Raw genomic sequence first — 21,001 nt, forward strand, 5'->3', positions numbered from 1 at the left:
GGTCCCCTCACCAGAGGAGAGGAAAGGGTTACCACACTCACCTCTCAAGACCCTCCCACTCCACCCCCTCCTGACAGGTGAGACAGGAGATGGTAGGTGTGGTCCTGGCAGCCCTGGGGCAGCCTGCCCAGGTTCAGACCTGGAACACGGCAGTGATTTTTGCCCGCAGTTCCAACAGGTGTAATGGCAATGGCAGAGGTCACAGTGTGTGTCCTGGTGTCCCGGGCAGTGCTGGGGCGTGGAGCCATGAGGTCCCCTTCATCACAGAGCTGATGGGCGTCATGGTTCCTACGAGAAGCAGCCAAGCATTCAGGGGCTAGGCGGCTTACACAGGAATCCTTTCAAATCATATCACTAAAATCTCTTCCCGCACCTGTATTTCAAACATAGTGTTTGTGTCTGAAATTGCACAACTACATTGTGGCAAAGTTGCATTATCTGGCCCATAATTTAAAGCTTAGAGATTTCAGCTAATTTAGTTGATGACAGTCTGATGGCCAAAGGGAGAAAGTCTGATTCCAAAGAGGCATTTACTGGTAGGTCCAGGCCACCTTCAGCACGTTGCACATGCTATAATATTTGCTCTCCTGAGTCTTTGGGTCTTATTCTATTCAGAAATCTGTCCCCAACTATCACACACAGACACACACCCCACAAAGCAAGTCTTTGCTCATTGAAGGGAAGCAGGGAGTTGGCCAGTGAGCTGATTAATCCTTACAATCTTTTTAAGTCACTAGAGCCAAAGAGGTGTGCAAGGGGGAATCTTCGAGAACAATGCGTTTCTCTGCAAAAAGAGGCAATCAGCCAGTGGGGGTGGGGGTGGAGGGTGCAGGTGTCCAGGTAGAGGCAATACAACCCGCCTGGGCCACAGAAGCAGCTGAGGCTGGTGTCTCTGCTCTCCCCTGGGGTAGGGGGTGCTGGAGGTGACCATTTATTTCACACAACAGGTATCTACCAAGTGCTACCGTGGGATAGCCACTGGGATCAAGGTAGTGAACAAGGCAGAATTGGTTCCTCCTCATTAAGAGACTCTAAGTAGGGAAACAGACACATGAACAAGGCAATTCCACACTGAGCTCAGTACTATGAAGGAGGCAATGAGAGTTAAGCTGAGACCCAGAGGTCGAGTTGTTCATTGCAGACGGCAGAATCCACTCTAGCTGTTTATGTGGAAAGGGATTTGATGCAGAGTATTCAGTTCAACTTGTTGCAGAGTATTCAATTACTACAATTTCCAGGAGGTTCAGGGAACCACACTTGGATGCCACAGAGGCACGAACAACCAGCCAGGAAGATGCCCGTGTGTTCCAGCGGAAGCCTTCCTGCTGCCGCGGCTCTCCACCACCGATTCCGTGGTTCAGCGTTCATGTTGGCCCGCACTGCTGCTGCAGAAGAACCAGCTCCCTGAGGGGGGCCTGCCCAGGGTGCTCACAGTGCCTTCCAAGTCTTGTGGGGATGCTCCTGCCTGTCAGAGCCTGGGTCCCATGCAGAGGCCTGGGAAAAGGAGTTCTGAGCTTCCCAGATGCCATGGGAAAGCATGCAAGAGGGAGGTTACAGAGGGTTCTGAGGGATCTAATCTGCGCAGCTGCCAATTAAAATTAAATGTTCTGCTGTCTAGTGGTGTGGCTGTGGAAGATGTTTGATTTTTTTTCTTTCATTTTAACTCCGTTTTTAAATTTTTGTTTGTTTTCCCCAAATTTTTATAATGAATGTTTAATATTACAAAACAAAAGGCAAAGCCCAAAGAGTTATTTTCAAAAGAAAAGAGACAGAAGAGTTTCCCAGCCCAGCCTGGAGGGAGGGTCCTTCTGATTCCCCCCGCCAGCACAACGGCCCCCTTGGCCAGGTTTTGACCACTTGGCAACCTGAAGCTCTTCCACTTTCTGGTAAGAACAAAACACACACATGTGTACAAATGAAATAGAGACTGTGTAATTTCAATTATTTTGCACACAAATTAAATCTCTCCTATTTGCATTTAAAATGGCATTGTACAATAATAAAGATGAATGATAAAGGTCATGTTAATAATATTACATTTTGATTTTTTTAACTTAAAAACATTAAATAGCAAATTAAAAAAACACCATGAGAAGATGAGAGAAAGACTACAGAAGAAAGGAAAAAGTTTTCTGTTTTTGTACCATTCATCACACTTTTTCCTTTTGTTTTAAACAAGGGGCCTCAGTTTTTCATTTTGCATTGGGCCCCACAAATTCTGTGGCTGGCCCCGCTGCCACCAGCAGTGGATCTGTCATTTTGTGAAGTCTATGCACTGACTAAGATGCAGAGCTACCGGAAGTCGCCTACATGTCTGATTGGCACACAAGATGGTACCGGACTTTAGGAAATTGTTTGGCAGTTTCTTATAAAAGGACATGGCTCAGAATATTATCTGTAGCCCTTGAGGAGGAGCTAAAGGTCCTTGACTTTTTTTAATGGCTAAACAGTTACTCTTTTGTCTTGCTTGGTTGTTTTCCTTTGCTTCTGTGTTTTCTCACTTCCCTGATTAAATTTATTCTTTGGAACTCGAGGAAGGCCTAGGAAGCTTAGATTTTTTTACAAGTAAGAGGCAGGCAGAAGACATGGGGTGGGGGTCTGTCGTAGGAAGGCCCCATAGGGCCCTGCTTGGTTGCAGTTACACAATTTCATACATTCCTCAAAACTCATACAGCTGTACAGTAACAAGGGTAAATTACTACATCTAAGTTATACCTTAATTTTTTTAAACACTTCCACAAATTTACCAGCCAGAAAAAGGGAACTGCCATGTTTTTTATGCATATCCCAAATCTTGAGCAGAGGACTGGGAACTCAAAAGTAGGAAACTGGAGAGAGCAAAGGGACTTTGCAGCCTTGAGCCCCAGAGAATTCAGCTGTGGCTTTGCTGGGTGCTGAGGGTGGACTGACTGAGAACGGGCCCAGCGGGGCTTTTCCCCTGAAAAGCAGTTGTGGAAGGACCTGGGGTGGGTGGGTGGGGTTCAGGGTGCCTGGCTGGACACCTGGCCCATTTCTGCTCCCACCCTCCGCCCTCACTGACCAGCAGAGGCAGCAGCGGTGCCAGCCCCTTGCCTGCCTGCGCTGAGCTGATTACATGCAGAATGGATTGATTGGTGTTGACAGGGAGCTATTTACCCGTCTAATTAATTATGCCAACTAGTTTTCAACTTAATTGCACTTCTTGGGTCACTGGGTAATGAGACTGTACAATTTTCATGCTGCTGCAGGCCTTGATGGGGATGTGGCAGGGACGGGGTGACAGCTGCTCCTTGAGGTCAAACAGGTACCCTGTTTCTCCAGGGCCCACAGCCCAGGCTCTCAGCCCCTGGTCACCCCACAGACGAGCTCTGGAATCCTACCTGGGGACCTTCTGCCGGTGCAAGCTGGCCTCTGCCCCAGGAGCTCTGAGCCATTTCTTCACCTAACAAACATCGACTGAATGGCTGCTATGTGGCAGCCCCAAGGTGGGATAGGTGCTGGGGGGGCCAGGAAGCTAGTCGGCCTTGCCTGTCCCCTAGCCCCCACCCCAAATTGCTCACAGTCTGAAGGAGGAGATTTTTCACTTAAACCAGCAAGTACAGAACATGGGTGCAGATAGGAGTAAGGTCTTTGGAGACAAACTCAATCCAGGCTCAGCCACTGGGCCCTTGAAGGATTTACGTAACCTCTCTGTGCCTTTACAGAAACGTGGCAGGGCTGTGACCTGCTGCAGGGCATTTATAATGGGATTGTCCCCTCCCTCCCGGGCCCCCTGGGGACATCCTCTCCCTCCGTCTCCCTTACCTGTCTCATGGAATGTCTCATAGTCTGGATTTGCCTGATGGCTTCCTCTGTGTGGGATCACCTAAAAAACAATTTTTAAAAAACAGTCAAAATTCAGGTTATATGTCTTTGATTAATTAGGTTTGTTAATTTATTTTATTTTTAGAGGAGGTACTGGGGATTGAACCTAGGATCTCGTGCATCACACATACCACCCTATTCTTCTGAGTTGTGACAACCAAAAATATCTCCAGAGTGGAGAACCATTGCCCTAGATAAATGGGATTCTCAGGAAACTCCGTCACCACTCATCTGCTAACAGGAGATGTGACGACACACATAGAGTGTATTTGCAGGCTGTTCTAAAGGATTGATAGAATCTCTGGGGTCTGTGTGAGGGCAGGGAGCTGGGGACAGGAGAAGAAGGGCTCTTTTTCCTACAGCAGCTTTAGAGGGGAAAATTCCACTCAAAGATTTTTTGTTTAATTTTTGTCTTTTGGGGGGAGGTAATTTGGTATTTTAATTAATTAATTTTTTTTTAATGGAGGTACTGGGAATTGAACCCGGAACCTTGTGCATGCTAGGTACATACTCTGTCACTGATCTATAGCTAAAAAATGAGAGCTGCCTGTGCAATGGACAGGTGAACACGGTCCCCACAGGCCATGGAGGCCTGACTCTGTCTCAGGGGGACCCACCATCATTTATTCACCTAACAAAGAGAATTAGGCCCAGGTGAAGGGAGAGCCCCAGAACACCCACCCACTTTCCTTCTCCCTTACACACATTCTGGAACCATCCCACCTGCTTGGATTGTTCAGAGAGTGGAAAGGCACAGGGGCAGGGGAGGGAGAGTGAAGCTCGGCTCAGTGGAAAGCGCATGGGCTTTGGGCTTTGGTGTGACCGTGCGGGGCTCTGCCACTTACTAGCTGTGTCATCTCGGGCAGGTTACTCAGCTTCTCTGAAGCTTGCTTTCCTCATCTGTGACACAAGGTCTAGTCATCCTTGTGTCCCTTAGCACAGCTAGCCAGCATGCAGGGAGCACGCAGTGCTGGCCAAGTGTAGGAGGGTCAGGCTGCAACGTTCACACCCATCACAAACGGGCAGGGGCTCAGGACTTGGTACTTAACGTGACAGGCAACTGAGAGCCACCGACAGCTTTTGAGCCCTGGAGTGAACCAGAACAAATCGCCTGGATTATTACCTCCTCCTCAGACAGGAGACTGGATTCGGCGACACAGATTGGAGAAGGCGTTGAGGAGGACACAGAGGAGATGGCGAGGAGGGAAGGGTGGAGAGTGTGGGAAAGAGGTTAAGTCAATCTGCATAAGAAGCAGCTGGCAGAAGGGAGAGGGCATGGAGCCAGGGGCACCAGGGAAGGAGAGTGTATTAGGTTTTTCCTCAACAAGGTTCCTGGGACTGTGAGGAGGTGATGAAATGGAATAAGGCGACAGCAGCGCAAGGTCATGAATCAGATTCCTTCAATATCCTACAAAAGAGAAGAAATTCCTTTTAAATCCCTTTTCTCTTCCTTGGACTGTGCTTTTAAAAACACAGCTCCACTCCTGGACAGAGCCTTCTGAGCCACATTTCAGTGCGGTTACTGATGCTTATAGTATTTTCCTCCAAAGAGTAGAAAGATATGGCCCAGAGAGACACTTGGCTCTTACCACGTGCCAGCTGTTCAAAGACCACACAATCCTGGTGTCCTGGCATCGCTCTCATCGCAGATTGTCGGGGCCCTTCTTTTACCTTATGCACACCCACTGCTCCAACAGTCTCCTCCTGGGCGTGCCTGTGATGTTCAGCCGGAGGGCTTTCTGAGGTTTCAGGGCAGTGCTTGGTGAGCCCACAGGGCAGGCCGGCAGGGCTGGGGATTTAACGGGGCAGCCCTGCACCAAAGATCAATGAGGCTGGTAGATAAATTCCGCAGCTCTCTCATTCTTTGGGTAGGAAAACTGAGATGTATTCTGTACCAGCTCCTAGAGGTCCAGTAGGACTGGACCCCAGATGTCCCCACTGATGTCCATAAGCCCTGGATGTCCACAAAGGTGACCTGCTCCTTAACACACCCTACGAGGCTCCCTCCGTTCCTGTCTCACTCCTCTGCTCCCCTTCCAGTGCTTCTTGGGGTCACCTCCCAATTAGCCACGTGTACTCAAATCCTAGTCTCGCAGTCTGTTTCTGGAAGAGCCCAAATAAAGACAGTCTGGACTCTAGATTGCATTTCATTGACATGGAACGGCCCCCTGCTCTGTTCTGGCAGTTTGCATACTTCAAACATGCCTGCGGCCACCTGCCCCTCCAACACCGAGACAGACTGATCCCATCCATCTATCCACGGGCCCTGACATATCGCAGATTCTTCTCAAGACAGTATTCCAAAGCAGCTGCTTCCAACAGATCAGTGCTGGCCCCTGCACTGGAACCTCCGTGGGGGCTCTGTTCAAGCATGACCGTGACAAGCACAAGACAGGAGAGAGGTGGGACAGAAGGCTTTTCCAGAGGACAGGGAAGGCTGGGAACTGGAGGTGTTACCAAGAGAAGAGGGAACACCTGATCAACAGTTCTGCCTGGCAGAAATCCAGCTCTCTCTCCTCACACAGGGACAGGATGGATGGCCTATCTCAGGGGCCCGACAGGGAAATGCTTGTCTTTGAACCAATCAGCCTCTGAACTGAGGAGCACACAGGGGATGGTGCTGGGAGAGCCCACCTGCCTTGTAAATAAGGCTGAGGGTCTCGGGAGAATTGCACCTCAGGCTGGAAAGCCAGCTCACCTGGGCTTCCCCGGCTGCTGGGAGGAGAGGAAATCTCTCAGGGCTGAGTGTGCCCAGGCGTGACTGAGCCAGCCCTCCTGGCCTGCGGGCAGGGCGGGTGTCGCTCAGAGATAAGCCAACCCCTGGCTGTGGATCCCTGTGAAGCATTGCTCGGGACAGTGGTAAGTCACTTCCTCTGAGCAGGCACTCCTGGCCGCTGGCTGCACACTGGTTCTAAGAGCGAGTGCTTTCCAGAAGTGCCAGGAGCCCTGCTCCTCCTGTGCGGTGTGGCCTGCTTGCCCCTGACATCGGGAAGAGCTCAGGTACCCGCCACTCCCCCACGACTCAGGGACGGCGCAGCATGAGCCAGGCAAGGCACCTGGGCAAGATCCGGAAACGCCTGGAAGATGTCAAGAGCCAGTGGGTCCAGCCGGCCAGGGCTGACTTCAACGACAATGAGAGTGCCCGGCTGGCCACAGATGCCCTCTTGGATGGGGGTCCCGAGGCCTACTGGCAGGCGCTCAGCCAGGAAGGGGAGGTGGACTTCTTGTCCTCGGTGGAGGCCCAGTACATCCAGGCCCAGACTAAGGAGCCCCCCTGTGCCCCGGAGCCCCTGGGAGGGGCCGAGGCAGGCTCCAAGGGACTAGACTCCTGCTCCCTGCAGTCAGGTACCTATTTCCCCGTGGCCTCGGAGGGCAGCGAGCAGACCCTGCTGCACACCTGGGCCTCAGCTGAGAAGCCCTACCTGAAGGAAAAGTCCAGCGCCACCGTGTACTTCCAGACAGACAAGCACAACAACATCAGAGACCTCATCCGCCGCTGCATCACCCGGACCAGCCAGGTAGCGAGGGTGGAGCCTGGGTCTCCCGGCCACAGGCAGGTGGGCAGGAACGGGGCTGGTGGAGGAGAGGAGAGAGGGCTGCGTCCTGCTCTAAGGGACGGAGTCCAGGGGACTGAGATTAGGATGGAACCAGGGGTGTTACCCTCTGTCTTGCCCTAGATCACTGACTTCCTGATCCCACTTGTCACAATCTGGGTCCAGGTCACCGCCACCCACCACTGGAACTCCTGCAATAGCTTCCCGTCTGACCCTCCTCTTCCATCTGGATCCCCAACCCCCTAGTCTCCAAGCTGCTATAGACGCCTTTTCTATACTTCAAATCTAACTTGGTTCCTTCCCTGCTTAGAGCCTTCAGTGGCTCCCACTTGCCTCCAGTGGGAAGAGAAGATTCTGTAGGAGGGCTCACAACCTCTCCAGCTCCTCTCCCACCTCCTGCCACTCAATCCTGGGGGACCTACATATTCTTAAACCCACCAGGCTCTGTCTTGAGGCCTTTGCACATGCTGTACCCTTTGCCTGGGACCCCATCACCCCCATTGCTTTTCCCCTATTACCTACTCCTTGTCAGAACCCAGCACCGATGTCCCATTCTCAGGAAGCCTTTCTTGGGTTCCCGAGGCTAGGCGAAGCACCTCACTTTGATGCTTCTAAATGTAGGGGCTACTCCTCCTGGACGTAAACTTGTCCCTTTTCCTCCCAGACTGGGCTTAGACCTATTGGCCTACAAATGACTGTTCTGCACCAGAATCCAGCCATGATCAGGCAGAAGCAGAGGAGCCCTCCCCAGAGTGTTTACATTGTAATAAGTGACTTTAGAAGAAGAACAATCCTTCAGGTCCAGAGCAGAGTTTCCAGCACAAGACTAGTACTTGGTCAGAAGTTTCCAGCACAAGACTGGTACTTGGTCAGGAGTATCCAGCACAAGACTGGTACTTGGTCAGGAGTCCTCCGGATGCTCCTGGAATTGCAAGGTCGTAAGTGCTGCCTGCCATCACCTGGGGAGTGGAGCAGGGACCCCAGATCGCTCCACCCCAGATGCACAAAATGACTATTCGGCTCAGGGATATGGGTGTCCCTCCCCAGTCCCAAAGCTGCAGCAGGGCGGGGGTTAGGAAAGAAATTTGCCATCTAAAGAGTCTCTCTCATCACTAAAATTATCTATTTTGTTACATTTAAAAGAGCTCAAAAAAGAACAAACCGATATTTAAGCTTATTTTCTGCTAAGATCCCACTCTCATGACGGAATCCCCTCTCAAGTCCAGTACTGTGTGAAATCTTATGGCTCCTGAAGAAGCCGCCACAGGTGGGGAGGCTGTGCTCGGAGCAGGTGGGAGGGAGCAGAGTTCTGGAAAATAAAATAGAAGGTAACAAGGGGTGGAGCATGGGCTTTTCATGTCGCTGGGCTGCTTCAGAGCAGTGTTTCACGTTTCCCTGACAGGGAGGGGTTAGGAGTTGACAGACGGGCCCAGGCAGGTGGCCAGGAGTTCCCACCCTACCTGGGGCACCTGGGGTGGGCTGCATGACCCAGGGCAAGTCCCTTGACCTCCCCGGGCCCCAGATTCCACGCAGGACTAAGGACCCTTCCAGTTCCAAGGGTCTGTTCCTAAACACGCTACCTCTGGTCTCTCTCTGCTGAGGTCCGTGCCCTCCTGCGGGGCGGGCACCAGTGGTGATGGGGAAATTCTCAACTGCAGCTGCAGCCCGAAGGGTGAGTGGGACTCCCTGGAGGGAAGCCAGGTTAGGGCTTGTAAACCACCGTCCCCTGGCTGAGTCCCTCTCCTGCCCCACTGCCACCAGCAAGGCTTGCTTCCCTCTCTTCCCCTCGGTGGCCCTGAGGCCTGCTCCTGTCTCTCTCTTATCAACACAATATGATTTTAGGATGACACTTGAAAATCAGAAGATTTTACCTACAAGTAAGAATTTCCAGCTCCTCTTAGCAGGTAGGAAGAGCTGGCTCTGTCGGCACTGAGCTGTTTCCACTTCTTTGGGTGGGTCCCTTTGCCGCAGTCCTCTTGTCCCAGGCCCAGATGAGTTTCACCCATTTTGTTACCCGTCAGTCCCCTGCAAGCAGTTTGTGATATCACTCCATACGAAACACACACACATACACACACACACAACACACACAACACACACAACACACACACAGAAGTGATCAGTGACCTGTTCTCATGGAGATGCCAGGGGGCTGGACCCCCAGCCACAGACTGTCCATGGAAGTAGGCTGTGTCCACAGAGAGGTGTTGAGAAGGGGAAAAGGGTTTGTGTCTCCCTCTCCAATGGCTTCAATGCCCGCCGCCCCTACCCGGAGAGAAGAGAGGGGAACAGACAGAGCCAGCCTGCTAAGTGTTTCCCAGAGCCGTTTCCACTCCCTAAGGAGCAGGAGTGCTCCCTCTTTCCCTTCCTGCTCATTCCTTTACTCCACAAAGCCTAATTCACTGGCCAGGCCCTGCACCCAGGATGGTGGAGCAAACAAGAGCCGTCCCTCCCTCCCTCAGGCTGCCTGCCCTGAGGGGAGAGGCGGGGAGAGGAGATGACACTGGTGGGTGGCGGCCCTGGGCTTGAGCAACCCCTGGTGCCTGGAAGGTGACTAAAGCAGGCTTCACAGAAGAGGTGGCTTCTGAGTCTCAAAGGCTGAGTAAGAGTTTGCCGGGCAGAGAGGGGAGGGAAAGGAATTCCAGGCCTAGGGAGTATCAAATGCAAAGGTCAAGAGGTGTGAGAGGGCTGGATGCCCCAGAGGCAGGGAGACTAGGGAGACGTGCAGACAGATGTGGAGGTGACTTGTCTTGAAGGAAGGGGTTTTACTCCCAGTGCCCTAGAAGCAGGAGGCACTGCACACCATACAGGGCCACACAGGGAGCACCAGGGGCCATCAGGAGGCAGGAGGAGTCGGGGATACATGAGCAAAAGGCTTTATTGTGGTTTTGCAGGAAAAGTAAGGCAGGGCCAGGTTAACAGTTTAGGATGGGCTGGTTTGAACAATTCCAGCAGGCTCTGGGCCACAGGTGGTACCTGGCACTGGAGTGATTTAGGGCATGCAGGGGGAGTACTGTCTTGAGGCAGGAGCCTTAGATAAAGGAGGCAGTTAGGACACAGGCTCTGGGTTGCCTGCTTTGCGTTTGAGAGCTGCTCCTAGACCAGGAGTTAGTTACCTGTAGGAATCACCTGGCCCTGGGATGTCAGGGCATCATAAAATACAGAAAACGAAACGGGATTCATCTACCCTCCAAGTATGGTCGAGGGCCCCTGAGGGTCCCGAGACCTTCCAGTGGGGCTGTGATGTCCTGCCCTTTCTGATCACTTATCTGTGTGAAGCTAGATTACCTTCCTAGACTTCCTCCCAAACAGCGCATCACAACAGATTGCTGCGGGAGCAGGTGCGAGAACCAGCTGTCTCCTGTTAAGCCAGACACCACAGGGATTTGCAAAACTGTAAAACAATGGCATGCTGCTCACTACATTTTGTTGTTGTTTTGGAAAGTATCTTTTTTTTTTTGCTTTAAAATTGTTATTTATGTTAACATGTGATGGATTTAATATTTTTAAGTAACAAAAACTAGTTATTCTTAAATAACTAATAGACATTTAAAATTTTTCTCAGTTTAAGTTTCTAATACGACGAGTACTAGTAGTTCTAATCCACACAAACCAAAGCCCTCTGGAAGCCTCAGTAACTTTTTAAGAGTGTAAAGGGGTCCTGAGACCAAGAAGTCGGAGAATTTTAGCAGGCAAGGCCCTTGTCCCTGCTCGGTCCCCGCACCGTCTCCCTTTCTTTCAACAAACAGCACACTGCAGATTCACTGCAGAGAAGAAAACTCTAATCCACTCCCTGGGAGGCTGGTGGGGAAGATGGGGGGGGCATGCTGAGGAGGTGGTGGGGAGCTGTGAGAAGGGTCCAAAGAAGCTCCATACCCCCACCCCTAGGTGTCAGGGACCACCTTTTCAGGCTGAGCCCCTGCCCTGGCAGCAGCTGAACAAAGGACAAGCTCCATGCCCCCCACTATCCTCCTGGGATCTGTGACAGGCCTGCTTCCCCTCCCGAGGAGCTCCTTAGAGTAGGTCCCTCTCTGCCTCTGGATACCCAGGGCTCGGGTCTGGCAAATGTCACCACTCCAGATCGGGCCATTGGGAAGGGGAGCATCAGGTGAGGACAGAGGCGACACAAACAGGTGTGGGCATGTGGCTGGGAGGGGAGTGGTCCTCCCACAGCTGCCTCTTCAAGGGCGGTTGGCCCCATTGCCCTGTGGTCAGCAGACAGGTGATGGTGGAGGGTCCACCTGGGCCCCATTCTCTTTCTCTGTCCACATTCTCTTTGAGCTCTGCTCTGGGGTCTCCCAACCCCCCAGGGCTTGACTGTCCTTCCCTGGCCCATCCCTAACCCACCAGCAGAGGAGGGACAGGCTGTGTCCACTGTATACAGACAGCAGAGTCCCTCTCTTGGGCCTGCTGTAGACTGAGTGGGAGCGTGGCTCCAGGCTCGGGTCTGGAGCATCTCCCCTACATTCTAGCCATGTAGTGTTAGGAAAGTTACTTAAGACCTCTGTCCCCTTTGCTCCTCACCTGGGAAGCCAGGGTAACAGTGTTGTGAAGGTTACAGGAGACAAAACATGGCTGAGATTAAACGTTCAAGAAATAGTTGCCACTGTTATTACTCATCCACCAAATGCAAGTTCAAGAAAAGGAGCAACAGCACAGAGGAGAGGAAGAGGGAGTAGCAGTGAAGCACAAAGTGGGGCAGGGGGTGCTAAGTGCCCCCCAAACTAGCCCAACAGGGTTGGCGGCCTCACCAGGGCCCGAGTCCCTTCTCCCCTCCCACCCACTGCCCTTCCTAAGGCAGGAGGATGTCCAGCCCATGAGGAGCTTACATCTGCCTGGCAGGTCATGAGGGAGTCTCAGCCGGGATCTGAGGTCCCCATAGGATGACCCCTGCCTGTGGGTTGGCGCCACAGGCCAGGAGCCCCTCGCTGGGCCCCTCTCTCACACTGAAGCCCCAGGTTCCCAGGGCCAGGCTGCCAGGCGGTGCCTCCAAGCCAACTTCCTTCTTCAGCTAAGTGTCACGGCAAGTGCCTCCTTCTTCTCAGCCAACCTCATTCTGCTGTGCTGGTCCGTCTGACTGGCCCTAACAAGGACCCTGCTGTTTCTTCTTTATGCCTAGAGTGGTGTGGGCACTAATTTTAATCCTCATCCATAACCTGGGTTAAAACAACATTTCTGCACAGTGTTGTTCTAACATTATTCACACTTGCTCATGGACATGCATATGGTCATAGTCGTATTTTAACTATGTACTTTACTTTCACACGTGTTTCATTTATATTGTCTGGGCTCACAGACCCACCTTGCATGACACCTAATGCCCTTTAATTGCGCAGTGTTATAGGGAAAGAAACTGAGACCAGAGAGCATAAGTGACGTGTCCGAAGGCACTCAGCTAGTCTCAGCAGCACCACAGCTGGAGCCAAACTTCACTATTCCCAGAAAACCACCTCTTCTCTGGATAATGTGCCACCAGAATCTGCCCGGCCACCTCCCCTTGGTCTCCTCTGCTCTTCTCTGCCTCCTCTTTCTGCTTTTCTCTCCTTTCTCCTCCGCACTCTCCACTCCAACAGTGGGCGGAGAGGCCAGAGGGTGTGTCGTGGGCTGGAGATGTGGGTTCAGGATGGAGGCAGGGGCCCTAGCAGCTCTTGGCCCTTTCCTGAGTCGTGCCCTGCGAGACCGTCCCCCTCCCCAGCACGGCCACATGGGAACAGCCCTCCCAGGCCCACTGGGACTTAGGAACTTTGGCTGAAACCAGCTAACACCTGGCCCTGACTCTTCTGGTGTCTGACTCTGCTCTGGCCCAGGTCCTGGCCATCCTGATGGATGTGTTCACAGATGTGGAGATCTTCTGTGACATTCTAGAGGCAGCTAACAAGCGCGGGGTGTTCGTCTGTGTGCTCCTGGACCAGGGAGGTGTGACACTCTTCCAGGAGATGTGTGACAAAGCCCAGATCTCTGACAGTCACCTCAAGGTAGGGGCCCTACGATAGTCCAAGAGGTCCTCTATGTTGGGAGAGAACAGGTTCTGCTGTGGTAACAGGTGCCCCATCCCAATGGCTTCACATCACAAATGATGATTTCTTGCTCAAACAATGTCCAGTGCAGGTCAGACGGCCCTCCCTCAACCTGTAGCTGCACCATTAGGAAGACACAGCCTCCAAGATGCAGTGACAGGGAGAGAGGGTGCGAGGATTCTGCAGGATGTTTTAGGATCGGACTTTCATGGCCCCCACTCCCAGCCCTCTGATCTCACATAGATTGATTGGGGGCTGGGAAGCATAAAGGGGCCCAACCTCTGCCTTTTCTCCTCTCAGCTGAGGAGACCCAGAGGACGCACTTCCAGGGCAGAGCAACACCCAGGACCTGTGTGGTACGTGTTTAGGGCCCCACGACCCCAACAGGAGGCTGATCCTCTCACTTCACCAAACTCCTCACTGCCTTCTGGCAAGGAGAAGAGATACCCAGAGATGAGGGTTCATTTAGTCACGGCAAATTTGGGGCAGCTAATTCAAGGGCAGCTTCCTGGAGCAGACACAGCTGCACAGCTGATGGGTGGTTCCCTGGTGACCCACCTCTAGCTCAGGCAGGTCAGCCCCTGGGAGACCCTGCTCTCCTCTCCCCTCCTTCCCTTCCGCTCTGAGCAGACAAGATGCAGCTGGCCCTAGGCACCTCCTGGTGCCAGAGGACTCAGGTCCTCTGACCCTGGGGCCTGCTTGATGTTACCTGGACCACAAGTCCTCAGCAGGAGGCCATCAAAACAGGTCCACAGTGCAGGCCTTGCCTTCGTGGCCCACACCCGTCACACCCAGGGACAGGGGGATGTGGCCCTCCTCCCACCATCTGATGGAGCTTATGGAGAGGCTGGGAGGAGCTGCTGGAGGCCTGGATATCCCCTCCCCCGAGCCTGCCCAGCCGCCAGCGGGCATCCACAGGACCCCAGCAGTGTTCCACCTGCCCTTTCTGTTCTCCAGCCTTCTGAGTGTTTCGGCTTGAGGGCTGGGCAGCGGGTGCTTCTGGGGAGGAAAAGGACAAACAGGCCATGATTTGGGTTGTGGTCACACCTTTTCTTAGGACAGTCTAGGATCCACTGAGGTATCCACAAAGTCTCCCCTTCTGGCTGCCCTGGACCTTCCCTCTGACGGGCTTGGAGTCAGGGACTCATGTCACTAAAGCCACTTACAGGGCAAGGCTGTGCTTGCCAGACCTCTGTGGCCCAGGCAAGCCCAGACCAAGGGCTCTGTAAGCACCAGGCCCTTGCCTTTCTTTTGTGTTCTGCTTTGTTTAAAGTCTACCATGTATCTATAAATACAGAATTAGTGAGGGATACCTTCCCTCCCTTCCAACAGAACATTTCCATCCGGAGCGTAGAAGGAGAGGTGTACTGTGCCAAGTCAGGCAGGAAGTTCGCCGGCCAAATCCAGGAGAAGTTCATCATCTCGGACTGGAGATACGTCCTGTGTGGATCGTACAGGTAAGCGCTGGGCCTCCCCTTCTGTCCAGGCTCTGTGGAGGCCAAGGCTGAGCGGGGTGCCGACCAGCCCCAGCTGCTCAGGCCCACGTGCCCACCAGCAGCTCCCCAGGGGCTCCTGCTGTTCCCAGAGCTAGGGCTTCATCACATGCAGGAGGCTGGAGGCAGGACCATTCTGGGCAATAGGGGGAAATGTGGGCCCTTCCTGGACAGAGAGAGAGTTCCAGGTGCCTCGGTTTCCCTTCAGATTGTGATAGGACAGAAAAGCCCGTTTCCCTCGTCAGACCTCTCAGTGTGATTATAAACCCAGGCAATTGGTTTTGTTGTGTGTGTGCTCCATTTTATTTTCAAAATATTTAGTTATTCTAATATAACAAATGTACTGAGATATAATTCACATGCCAAGTAGTCCACCCATTTAAACTGTGCAATTCAATTCTTGTTAGCATCAGTTTTCTCATCCGTAAAATGGGGATAACAGTCCCTTCCCTTGCAGGTCACTTTATGGTTCAATGAGATTAAATTTGCAACAAAACATGTGGCGCAGCTCCTAGCACACAGTAGGTGTTCAGTAAGGGTTGCTATTAGCCCTGGCAAAGCCCCGAGGGAAGGGCCACGGGAGAGGCCAGATTTGGAAGGGTTGGTCCTGAGGGGCTGCTGAGCAGAGCAGGCCTGGGCGCCGCCACATTGGTGTTGGGGTGGGGCAGGGGTGCAAAATCAGGCAGCTGGAACAGCATGAGGAACAGCATGAGATCAACCTAGCCTTCTAACTAGACCCTGACTCCACTCCTGCCCTGGCCCCCACTGCCACCCCTCGGCTTTCTGTACCATTCTGGCATCCAGTATGGCTAGAGGAACAAAATTTTTCAAACTGTGCATTGCTGTCCATGAAATTGATTTAGTGGGTGATGCCCAGAATTCTTAAAAATGAAGTAGTATAGAATATAAACAATCAGAGCACACTGAGGTAAGGGGTGTCCTGGAATTTGTTGTGGGGTTCTGTATGTATTTGTGAATGTGAGTAGGTCACGATGTAAAATGTATTTCTCCAAGAACAGCCAAGATAAGTCTGAAGAACAATAGGCAGGGAGGACTGACCCCTCCAGAGATCAGGACTTGCTGTGGAACTGCAGTTTCCAGACAATGTGGCACTGGGGGAGGGACAGACAAACCGGCATACGGAACAGAACAGAAAGCTCAAAACCAAAGCCACACTTGACAGGGCATGTCAGAGCAGTGGGAGAAAGAGGAAACTGGAAAAAAAATTCTCCATATGAAAAATTGGATTCTAATTCATACACATACACACACACACACACACACACACACACACACAAAATCACCTCTCAATAGATTAAAAGAACTTAAACGTCAAAAACAAGCTTTAAGGGGTGTTGGGGTGCTTTAATACAGACACCCCTCTGTGTTAAACAGAACACAAAAAAGCACTGACTAAAAGATTGCTAAATCGGACTATATTACAATTAAGAACTTTGGTTCATTGAAAGACAGCTTAAAGAAAGTGAAAAGTCAAATTATAAACTGGCGGAACAGGTTTTCATATGCCCTGACAAGATTAGTGTCAAAAATCACAATGAACTCCCACCATTCACAGCAGCAAAACAGCATAGCGGAAGCGTGGGCGAGAAGTGAGAGCAGGCGCTTCACCCAGGAGGAAACACATGAAAAGACGTTCAGCATCCTCAGTGATCAGGAAAACGCGAATCAGGGCTAGCATGAGTTACCATTTTATACCTTTTCAGAAAAGAAGAATAAAGGAGACTGACGATACAAATAGTGGATTTAAAAATTTCTACGTAGCTGATGGGATTGCAAATCGGTACAGTGACTCTGGAAAGTTTGGCATTTTCTCTGAGGGTGAATATTCACCTAGCTATGCCCAGCAATTCCACGCCTAGGTATATTTCCAAGAGAAACTGGTCCGCAGTACAGTAGAAGGCAGGTATAAGACTGTTCATAGAAGCACTGGTCACCCCAGAAAAACCACAGAAGCAATCCCAGGGCCCACCAATGAGAGAACGGATAAGTGAGCCATGAGATAGCCCCCAGGGGAACATCATACAGCAGTCAAAAACGAATGAAGTACAGCAACACGAGATAACATGGATAAACTCAGCAATATGTCAGTGAAAAAAAATCCCCAAAGATTATATATATGTTATAAGCAACTAAAATAGAAATATTTACAATTGTTCCTCAGCATCTGTGGGAGATTGGTTCCAGGATCCCCCACAAATACCCAAATCCAAGGATGCTCAAGTGCCTTATATAAAATGGTGTAATATTTGCATATAACCTATGCACATCCTCCAGTAAACTTTAAATCATCTCTAGATCACTTATCATACCTAATATAAATGCTATGTAAATAGTTGCCAGCATGCAGCAAATTCTAGTTTGGTTTTTTGGAACTTTCTGGGAAAATTTTTTTCTGAAAGTTTTCCACCCATGTTTGGTTGAATCCTCGGATGCAGAACATGAGTACATGGAGGGCTGACAGTACTTTCCAGAACTTTCTATTATTATTACAGAAAAAGGAAAGAATGAGAACCATGGCACAGGATTTCGGGTGGTGATCTCCTCTTTTGGGGGGAAACTGGAAAATGAGTTCCTAGGAGGAACTATGTGGTTAGATGCTGGTTATTGTCAAGATGCTAGTTTTTCGCCCTAGGTGGTGGGTTCATAGGTGCTTATCAGAAGATAAATAATGAAGTAGACAGCTACATAGGCGTAAATGGCCGTGAATACACAGATCAATGATGAGAGTGGGTCTTGAGCCAAAGATTTTGACTAAGTCAATTCTACGTACTTAGGGGCCAAAATAGAATTAAAATAAAATGCATTTCTTACCATAGGAGGCGATAAAAGTGTGAAAGCTACAGCACAGGGTGAATAAACACATAGGGCGTGAGGGCAAGGCACCCCGACCCACCCCCGACCCGGTGAGCTGCAGAGACGCACCAGGGACTCATCGGCACTGAAGGTGGGGGTGCGGGGAGCGCAGGGGTGCCTGGGGGCCTGAGAAGTTGCCAGGCACTTTTGGCCCTGCTTCGTTGAGGAAGCATGCATTTGCTTAGTCTAATATACCCCGATTCCAAACAACAGAGGGTGAATGACTGCTTACTGTTGCCAAGAGTCCTGCTGTCCCTGTTCTTGCCTTCCCTGTCAGCTGGCTGGCCAGACGCTCAGCATCAGCTGCTGACATCTCTGGAGTGCGCGGGTGGCCCCTGGGCGGGGAGGGAGGTTTAAACAAAGCTTCGTTGTTCTTCCCAGCATTGCCCCAGCCTTTTGTGCGCCCCGCCCTGCCTCACAGAACAGGGACTCCGGAGGCTGGGCCCACCTTTTGGTGGCAAGGCAGGAGGCTGAAGGCTGAGACCCGTGATACAGTCGTTTCTGTACCCCACTGTCACCCTGCCCCCTCTCTGGCCATCCTGTCCCCATCGCTCCCCACACCTGTGTTCTCATTATTAGGGACCCAGGAATCTCTAACCTGATGCTTTTGGTGGGTCTTCTGTGCCGTCACCAGGCTTTTTCAAGGGCCTTTTGGGGGGAGTGGGGTGATGAGGGGAGTTTTTCATCAGAGATAAAAGGAATTTGTTTGGGGGGAAGGTAATAGCTCAGTGGTAGAGCACTTGCTTAGCAAGCCCAAGGTCCTGTACCTCCATTAAAAAAATTTTTTTAAAGAAAGGAATTTGTTTAAATCAGGGAATCATAAAAGATAATATGCAAATACCTCGAGCACGTTGTTTCCACTTACGATGTGTACATGGAGGGCGACCTCCCTTGGATGTCCGGGCAAACCCACTGATGCAGCATCCTTCCAGTTCTGTGGGCTCGCCCTGTGTTCTCCTTTCCATCCCCAAAGAGCAGAGGATTCTCCCTCCCTCTCCTGCCCCTTCGGGGTCCAAGTGCCTGAAGACTGGGCTACACCCTTTAGATTTTCATGAGAATACAGCTCCTGCCTCACAAGAGGCAGCCCCACGCTCTATTTGGTTAGAAGAAGCAGGTGTCCCGCAGGTCACAGGTGAAGCTGCCAAGGCCCCAGTGGCTGGCTGACTCATGTCAGCACAGAGTCGAGGACACTGGCATTCAGATGGCACCGAGCCCCTTTGTGCCTCTGCACGGATCTTCTCCGGGGCCAAAATCTGAGCTCCAGGAGGGAATCCTGACCTGAGGCCCAGATTCACTCTGCATCTTAATTATTCACCTGCAAACATTTGCTGGTCTCTGAGATTCAGTTTTGCCATCTGGGAGAGGCGGAGAACCATGTCTCCCTCCCAGGGGTTCGGCCAGGATTGAAGGAGCTGGATGGAGGAGCGGTGGGCAGTGTGTTAATCCCCTTCCTACTAGGCTTGCCAGGAGCCCCCACCACCCCCAGAAAAGGCTGGCTGAGGCCTCACATCCCCACCCCTCGCTCTCTCCCCTCTTGCCTCCAGCTTTACCTGGCTCTGCGGACACGTGCACCGGAACATCCTCTCCAAGTTCACAGGCCAGGCGGTGGAGCTGTTTGACGAGGAGTTCCGCCACCTCTACGCCTCCTCCAAACCCGTGATGGGCCTCAAGTCGCCCAGGCTGTCTGCACCCCTCCAGCCCAGCGCTGGCCCCAGCCCCCTGCCCGGCCGCCTCAGTGGCAGTAGCTGCTCCGCCAGTGACCGCACGACCTCTGACCCCTTCAGCAGCCTGTCAGCTGGCAGCAACCCCCAGAACCAGAGCCTGTCCACATCCTCAGGGCCCGGCAGCCCCCTGACCCCCAACCCACCTCCTGCCCCCAGGTTTCAGCCCCATCACGGCCCTTGGGGGCCCCTGATCCCACAGGCCCACTTCTCCCCAAGGCCCCACGACGGCCTGCCCGCTCTCTACAGCAACCTCAACGCCTACAGGCCCACGCGGCTGCAGCTCGAGCAGCTTGGCCTGGTGCCCAGGGTGGCCCACACCTGGAGGCCCTTTCTACAGGCATCCCCTCATTTCTGAGGGGTCCCTCCCTCCAGTGGGCCTGTATTCTCAGATTTTCTGGCCTAAGGACCCCACTTCAACAACTAGCATCTGTGAACCTGCTGCCCTTGAAACTAAAGACTCTTGAATGAAATCATTGCCTCTGTTTCAACAATCCCAGGCCTGAGACCATTCACTTGCCAATCCCTACCCTTCCCTGGCCTCCCCTCTCTGGTATGGCCTATGCAGCATATTCCAGAAGGTTCCAGGGAGATGGGGGGGCAGGAAGCTAGAGGACAAAATCTTGAAAATAGAGCCCCTTTCTCCCAAAGAGCAGCCAGTGCTTTGGTAGTGACATTTCCCAAAGCTCTGTAACGTGAGAATGGGTTGATGCAGCCCACGTTTTACATGTGGAGAAACTGAGGCTCCGAGAGGCAGAGGGTGGGTATGATCAAGGTACTCCTTCTTCCCAGCGCCCAGAAATGGTCCACTCTGCAGAGACTCAGGAGAGAGCGTGGGGACATTCTGGATGTTGCTGGGAGTGGGGAAAACGCCTCCTCCCCACATACTACTAGGGTATCCCTGGAGCCGATGAATCAGGGATGAGGCCCCAGAACCTGCCACTGTAAGTTGTGCGGGGCTGGTTGGAATTGTGGCCACCAGGGGTGGGGCAAGCCGAGGCATCTGGGCGATGGAGTTGGACAAGGCAGTTTAACAGCTCAGGTGTTTGCTTCAAAGAGCCTTGGGCTGGCCTGGAGGTCCCTGGAGTCTGGGCTGAGTCCCAGGGGCTTGAGTTGTCAGATCTGGGAATGACCCTACAGCAGGACCTTGGGCAGCCTGGAAGAACCAGGGAGGGTCCCACATTGACCTTGTAGCCTCCAGCAGCAGTCAGCCGTCTCCAGATCTAGGCTCCTCTATCTGGCTTGTTGACATCCTGAAGCACGTCCGCTGCGCCCTCAGAAGCCCCATCATCCTTTCATTCTCAGGGTCAGCACATCCGGTTTGTTCCTGGGGTGAAACTAGTCTAGCTTGGGTATAAGAAAAACAGTGGATGCTCAGGGAGCACAGAGGAGGATCAGCCAGCCTGGCTTGGGGAGGTCGGTTGCCCTTTTCCGGCTCAGAAGCTTTGCCTATGATGCGGAGGCTGGGAGGACAGTCCCTCCTCCTGGTGGCCTCTGAA

The 21,001-nt window shown here is 52.3% G+C and overlaps 2 protein-coding genes across 7 annotated transcripts in view; one reads left to right on the forward strand and one right to left on the reverse strand.

Annotated features, from left to right (window-relative positions):
* The window catches only part of C25H8orf76 (chromosome 25 C8orf76 homolog), a 49,436-nt gene that overhangs the window by 3,177 nt on the left and 25,258 nt on the right, over positions 1–21,001 (reverse strand). For 4 of the 6 annotated variants that reach the window (XM_045508478.2, XM_045508477.2, XM_045508476.2 and 1 more), the window contains exon 6: positions 3,784–3,844. In XM_045508478.2, coding sequence (XP_045364434.2) covers positions 3,784–3,844 — 61 coding nt within the window. Of the gene's footprint in view, positions 1–180; positions 289–3,783; positions 3,845–14,137; positions 14,414–21,001 lie in introns of those variants that run through there. The other 2 variants (XM_074353015.1, XM_074353014.1) reach the window with 2 other exon arrangements.
* On the forward strand, positions 5,817–19,996 carry FAM83A (family with sequence similarity 83 member A). Its single transcript, XM_010972607.3, has 4 exons — positions 5,817–7,361; positions 13,205–13,372; positions 14,747–14,871; positions 19,326–19,996. Exons 1-4 carry the CDS (start codon positions 6,882–6,884, stop codon positions 19,858–19,860), a joined length of 1,308 nt encoding a protein of 435 aa, XP_010970909.2. The 5' UTR covers positions 5,817–6,881; the 3' UTR covers positions 19,861–19,996.

This window comes from Camelus bactrianus, chromosome 25 (genome assembly GCF_048773025.1).
Source record: "Camelus bactrianus isolate YW-2024 breed Bactrian camel chromosome 25, ASM4877302v1, whole genome shotgun sequence".
Classification (NCBI taxonomy): Eukaryota; Metazoa; Chordata; class Mammalia; order Artiodactyla; family Camelidae; genus Camelus; species Camelus bactrianus.

Excerpts from the sequence above, each read along its gene's own strand:
- FAM83A (XM_010972607.3), top strand. The coding sequence starts at position 6,882 with ATGAGCCAGGCAAGGCACCTGGGCAAGATCCGGAAACGCCTGGAAGAT. Across the intron at positions 7,362-13,204 it reads GCATCACCCGGACCAGCCAG|GTCCTGGCCATCCTGATGGA; the intron begins GTAGCGAGGGTG and ends GCTCTGGCCCAG. Across the intron at positions 13,373-14,746 it reads TCTCTGACAGTCACCTCAAG|AACATTTCCATCCGGAGCGT; the intron begins GTAGGGGCCCTA and ends CCCTTCCAACAG.